This window comes from Oryzias melastigma, linkage group LG10, assembly GCF_002922805.2.
Source record: "Oryzias melastigma strain HK-1 linkage group LG10, ASM292280v2, whole genome shotgun sequence".
NCBI lineage: Eukaryota > Metazoa > Chordata > Actinopteri > Beloniformes > Adrianichthyidae > Oryzias > Oryzias melastigma.
The window spans coordinates 29,235,979-29,242,443 of NC_050521.1; the positions used below are offsets into that span (position 1 = coordinate 29,235,979).

Sequence of the window (6,465 nt, forward strand, 5' to 3'; positions counted from 1 at the left end):
CACACTGCAGACCCCCAGCTGACCCCCCCATTCAGATCCACTGTAAGCTGCACTGAGAGGGTAATAAATACTCCATTAAACAGGTAAAGAGCCCCCACCCTCCCCGATCTTTCTGGCTCCTCCCCCTCTGGGTGGAGGGGTGGGGGGGATCAATACAAATTACTCTGGAGAAAGTGGCGCTGATGCCTGGAATCGCAGCATATGTTTACACTAAACCAGGCAATCTGTCTTCATATGGGGGTGTAATGTGTGGCATGGGGGGGTCAGGGTTCGCTCCACCCGCCGCCGCTCTCCAATTACTGCAGGAGGCAGCGCCATCGATTGACTTGGAGGAGGGCGGGGCCTCACTGGGGCTGTGGCAGGGACTAAACTAACAGACTGGAGTGTGTGTGTGGGGGGAGGATCATGAGAGACTTTGTCTTCAGCTCATCATCATCAGCAAGCTATTCATTATCAGCTCTTCATCATCAGCTCATCATCATCAGCTCTTCATCATCATCACCTCTTAATCATCAGCTCATCATCATCAGCTCTTCATCATCATCAGCTCTTCATCATCACCTCTTCATCATCAGCTCTTCATCATCAGCTATTCATCATCATCAGCTCTTCATCATCAGCTCTTCATCATCAGCTCTTCATCATCAGCTCTTCATCATCATCACCTCTTAATCATCAGCTAATCATCATCAGCTCTTCATCATCATCAGCTCTTCGTCATCATCAGCTCTTCATCATCAGCTCTTCATCATCATCAGCTCTTCATCATCATCAGCTCTTCATCATCACCTCTTCATCATCAGCTCTTTATCATCAGCTCTTCGTCATCAGCTAATCATCATCAGCTCATCATCATCATCAGCTCTTCATCATCACCTCTTCATCATCAGCTTATCATCATCAGCTATTCATCATCAGCTTATCATCATCAGCTATTCATCATCATCAGCTATTCATCATCAGCTCTTCATCACCATCAGCTCTTCATCATCATCAGCTCTTCATCATCACCTCTTCATCATCAGCTTATCATCATCAGCTATTCATCATCATCAGCTCTTCATCATCAACTCTTCATCATCATCAGCTCATCATCATCATCAGCTCTTCATCATCATCAGCTCATCATCATCAGCTCTTCATCATCACCTCTTCATCATCAGCTCTTCATCATCAGCTCTTCATCATCATCAGCTCTTCATCATCACCTCTTCATCATCAGCTCCTTATCATCAACTCTTCATCATCATCAGCTCATCATCATCATCAGCTCTTCATCATTATCAGCTCTTCATCATCAGCTCTTCATCATCATCAGCTCTTCATCATCAACTCTTCATCATCATCAGCTCATCATCATCAGCTCTTCATCATCAACTCTTCATCACCATCAGCTCTTCATCATCATTAGCTAATCATCATCAGCTCATCATCATCATCAGCTCTTCTTCGTCATTAGCTCTTCAATATCACCTCTTCATCATCATCGACTCTTCATCATCTCTTCCTCCTCGCCGAGCGCCATGGTTCTGTCATCTCTCGGAAGAACGTTCCCGTTCTCTACTCGAACATCTGGATGGAAAAGTTTTGTTCTGACTCCGCCCCTTTCAGTATGTCTCTATGGAGATGGAGCAGAAGCTCCTGTGACTCCGCCCATCATCAGACGTCCTGCAGCACATGTGATCTGTAGACTTGAAAACCTTGGTGGGGGGGGTCACTCTTTCCAAACCACAATTCACCTCAGGTGATCCCCCCCACCCCCAGCCCCCCGGTGTAGCGGCCAGCCACTGATCTCCGTTGTCGGTTTGGAGGTCGGTACGCGGCGTTGGAGGAAGTCCCGCCTCCGTGGGATCCCGCAGAGACTGTGGCCCCTCCCCCTGCGGCGCCGTGCCTCTGCCAGCCCGCAGATATCCTCTCAAAGCCCTTTTCTGCTTCAAACCAGCTCCAACAAATTTGATTTAGCAGCTCGCCGTTGGCCGTTCCGAGGAAAGAAAACAAATATTGTTCTAATGGTAATAACATCTATTTGGCGACAAACGGCGGCGCGGCGCTCTGAAGGAGACCCTCTGCGCGGCGCCTTGCTGCCTGATTCTTATTCATGAAAGCCGGCGTTATGCATATTAGCACAAACTAGCTATTCTACTCAGCAGCATTCGGACTGTCAATCATCCTTACTCCCAACAAGAGCCGGTGCTGACAAAAGGCGAGTGGGCCGGATCGTCTGACAAATTGTCCCCAAAGTCACATTTGACAGGCTTTTATGATTAATGGGCTTGATTATGGAGAAGTATCTCCCTGAACTCATTTCCGGCTCTGCAGCGCACGGCGAGGAGGAGGACGCCTGATTGTTGCTGCGCTGAATGAGGGAGGCCCAGAGAAAGCGCTCGCTGGAGGGAATTGAATTAGCTGGGGGGGTCTGTTAACCTCATCTAGAGGTCTGGATCTATCTGACATCTAGAGCCTCGGATGTAAGATCCAAAGAGAGTTTCTGAGGAAAAGAATCAGCTCAGGATCAGGAACCGGTCTGAGTAATGACCCAAATGCGTTTGGACCACACAGAGCAGACGTCTACGGTGTTCTGGGTGGGTTCTGCTGTTCCGGCGCCGTCAGATGCTCTAACCTTTTCTCCATCTGACCTGCAGCTCTGAACGAACCCACCATTGACTACGGCTTCCAGAGGCTACAGAAGGTCATCCCACGCCACCCCGGAGACCCCGAGAGGTTACCAAAGGTCAGTGGTCATCCAGCAGACACATTCTGGAGGTTCTGTTTGATCTATGGATCTGGAGCTGCAGATCAGCTGAGTCTCTGCTCATTTCCCAGAGTGGGTGGAGCCTATTGATGTTTTCTTCTGGCGTTTCATCCTCAACAATCTAAGTTCTCAAATTGAAAAACTCATTTTTGAGGGATCTGACAGGTGATCTGACAGGTGGACTAACAGGGAGACTTACAGCTGGACTTACAGCTGGACTTACAGGTGATCTGTGGTCCAGGACACAGAACCTGCTTAGTCCATTCCTTTCTCATCAGCAGCGGAGGCTGGACGGCGCTGAATCAGCTGCAGTGATCGTCTCGCCGTCTGCACGGCGTTTAGAGACGTTTAAATCTGCTGCAGGTTCAGATTCTGTCAAAGCAGACAATAAAAACATGAAAACATCAGATCAATGCAGACGTCCCATTGATGGAGTCAGAGAGAGCGATGAACAGACTGAACCGGACTGATGGAACGCTTCTCCTCGCCACGGCGACCGAACGCTAACTCGCACTCGCCCATGTGTCGAAGTGTCCTTGGGCAAGACACTGAACCCCGAATTGCCTCTGGTGGGAGGTTGGCGCCAGTGTTCGGCAGCGGAGCCACCACCAGTGTGTGAATGTGTGTGTGAATGGGTGAATGGGTCTGTGACTGTGAAGCGCTTTGGGCCCTCGAAGGAGGGTAGAAAGCGCTATACAAGTATACGCCATTTACCATTTACCATTTACCGCACTAACAGCTGATCAGAGGGGGGGAGGGTGTGTGTGGAGAAAAGTGGCTTTGATTGGATCTGCTGAGGAATCTGAATGCCGCTTGGTAGAAACGGCCCTCAGGTGTCCCGGCTGCTATGAAGAGATTATTCAGCCTAACTGAAGCCGATTCCTGAAGGCGGCGAGCGGCGGCGGGCGTCAGATGGACCCTGACACTCCAAAGCAGCTGCCAAATTGAAACCATTTATCAAAAGCTGACATGGAGATCCAGTCCCCAGAAAAGCAGTTTATCTGTAAATTGATACTAATAGTGAGCAGACACAGTCTGATCTGAGCCGACCCCCCCTCAAAGATTTATTTATTCTTAGAAACACAACCAGACTCCTGCAGACGCGGCCACCAGCCCCGCCCCCCAGACAGCGGCGACCGAGCGGCGGCGGGTTAACTCGTCCTGTCACTTCTCTTTGGGTTTCACCTGCAGCTGCGGCGCCGGGACAGGCGGCGGCGGGAACAGATTGATTCGTTGTTGGTGTCAGTGGAGGATTATGGGAGCAGAGGGAGGGGTTAATGTGGGCAGACATGCCCCCCATTCCTGATCCTCATTATTCAGGATGGATCTGAATCGAGTTTTTCTGTTTGACGACGTGAAGTCGCTTCTCAGAACCGGTTCACAGGACCGGTTCTGCTCGTCCAGAACTCCTTCACAAAAACATTTCAGTGTTTTGGTCTGTTTACTCACACAAAGAGGAGAGGATTGAAACTGCATTAACACAAAACATGAACGCTGTAGTGATGCGTCCAATCAGAGTGGATTATAAAGGCCGGGAAGAATAACGAGGAGGTCCAATCAGAACACAGAGTCTCACTGCAGATTTAACGATCTAAATACGTTTGTTGTTTCAGGTAAAATCATCAGAGGAAGTGAGTTTAACCTGAACGACGTCAACACCTTTAAGGAAATAATTTCACTTACGAGAACATTAGAGCCCTAAAGTCTGTTTGTTCTGGTGGTTCTGATCCGTACTGGTGTTCATCTAAAGTCTGTTTGTGCTGGTGGTTCTGATCCGTACTGGTGTTCATCTAAAGTCTGTTTGTTCTGGTGGTTCTGATCCGTTTTGGTGTTAGTCTATGTGAAGATTTTGCAACAATTAAAGTTTAAAAACACAAAAGTCCGTTTTGATAAAAACAAAGTATTCCTTCACTAAAATGTCTTAAATTCTAGTTTCTGCGTTTCTATCCAGAGTCGACTCTGACTGAACGTCTGTGATTCATCCTAGAAAATCTGTTTTTTCAGGACATAAATCTGAATCGTTCTGAACTAAATGACAGATTTTCTGCAGCTGCTCCGTGTTCCTCCTCAGGATTCATGAAAACCAAAGGTGTGTGGCGAGCCACCTTTAGCTCTGATCGTTGACCCCCATCCGGACCGCCGGCGATCAGGGATTATTAATTCCAGCCCACTTCATGAATGAGGAGCTTTCCAGCATTCATTGAGAATAATGAGCGATTCATGAGCTGAAATTCAATGAATGAAACCCCCCCCGTTAGGACGGCTCTCCTTATAATCACTAATCGACAGATCGGCTGCAGCGCTCCTCCTGCAGGTCCATCCATATTTTATCTGCTGTGGCGGCGGCGCGGCGGCTCTGTCTGCAGCTCTGCAGGGTGATTTATCATTGTTAAGGCCGCTGTCTGATGGCTTCTCCTCCAGGGTCACGCTGATCCCTGTTTGCTTCACACCTCCACCGCAGAGCCAACCCCCGTAATTAAGCCCCCAGAAACCAGAGGAAGAAGAGAAAAGAGGAGAACCACAGGAGACGTCAGGAGATGGACACAAGAAGGACGAGGAGGCCTCCGGGTTCTGGTCCGAGAGTAACAACCTCCACAGGAAGTCCTGGATCCTTTCTGAGCAGGAATGAAGCGATTCTGATGGTCACTGACACTCCTCCTGAAACTTCTGAGGAGAACCAGAAGATTCGGTTCTGAACCTGGTGGTCAGACGAGCTTTCATCTGCAGGAGTCGGGCGGTTCTGATGGTCACTGACGCTCCTCCTGAAACTTCTGAGGAGAACCAGAAGATTCGGTTCTGAACCTGGTGGTTAGAAGAGCTTTCATCTGCAGGAGTCGAGCAGACCCAAAAATGCCTGAACTAAATAAAGAGTGTCATAGCGCCACCTGCAGGCCGACCTGCTTCTTTTGAAACAGGATGTTGGAGTCCCGCTGCAGGGAGCGCTCTGATTGGCTGAAAGGGAAATCAAAGCATTAGGGGGAGGAGCCTGCTGTTTGAGTAAATGATCAGAGGATGGTGTTCAGCAGATCCGTGTGGAGCGGCAGTTCCTCTCGGCTTTCAGTCAGTGGTCCTGTGGGAGAGTGTCCGGCCTGAGACTGGAAGGTTATCAGTTCAAATCCAGGGTCGGGTCATTGGACCCAGTGCCCCCCAGCTTACACAGCATTAAAGGATTGCATTGGGGGGGTTACACCACCGAATGGCTTCCGAGGGGAGGGGTCACAAGCAGAGAACCGATTCACACAGTTCAGCCCACGCCAGCTAATGGGAGCAGCATGAACCGGATCTCCAGGACAGCCTGCACTCCTGGAGGCGGGGCTAAGATGTGTCATTCTGAGGCTTTGCTTTGAGGAGATAGACACGCCTACTCCCTTCACTTCATCCCTCATTTGTTTCTTGGGGGTGTAATACCCCAGGGAGCTCCAGCAGAGGCCTCCACCTCCCCACTGCTGCTCCTCTGGGACCCCCCCTCCTGTCAGCTGATGGTCTGCAGGCTTATGTTCATCCTCAAACATCTTTTCTTACATTCTGTTCTTTATGAATTCATATTTTTGTTGTCCTCCACATCCTCTAGTTTTTACATTTCTATCTTCTCTAACGTTCCTTCTTTCTCTTCATCTTTTTTCATCATTCTTCTCTTTTCTCTTCATCTCCTCGTTTCTGTTTTCATCTGTTTATTTTGTTCTAGGCCGTTGCCCTGGCAACGAGTCCTGCCG

At 49.3% G+C, this 6,465-nt stretch overlaps 1 protein-coding gene across 3 annotated transcripts in view; it reads left to right on the plus strand.

Moving 5' to 3' along the window:
* Window positions 1-6,465, plus strand: part of LOC112137896 (transcription factor COE3) — a 78,826-nt gene that overhangs the window by 63,151 nt on the left and 9,210 nt on the right. For all 3 annotated transcript variants that reach the window (XM_024260437.2, XM_024260436.2, XM_024260438.2), the window contains exon 11: window positions 2,643-2,731. In XM_024260437.2, coding sequence (XP_024116205.1) covers window positions 2,643-2,731 — 89 coding nt within the window. The remainder of the gene's footprint in view (window positions 1-2,642; window positions 2,732-6,465) is intronic.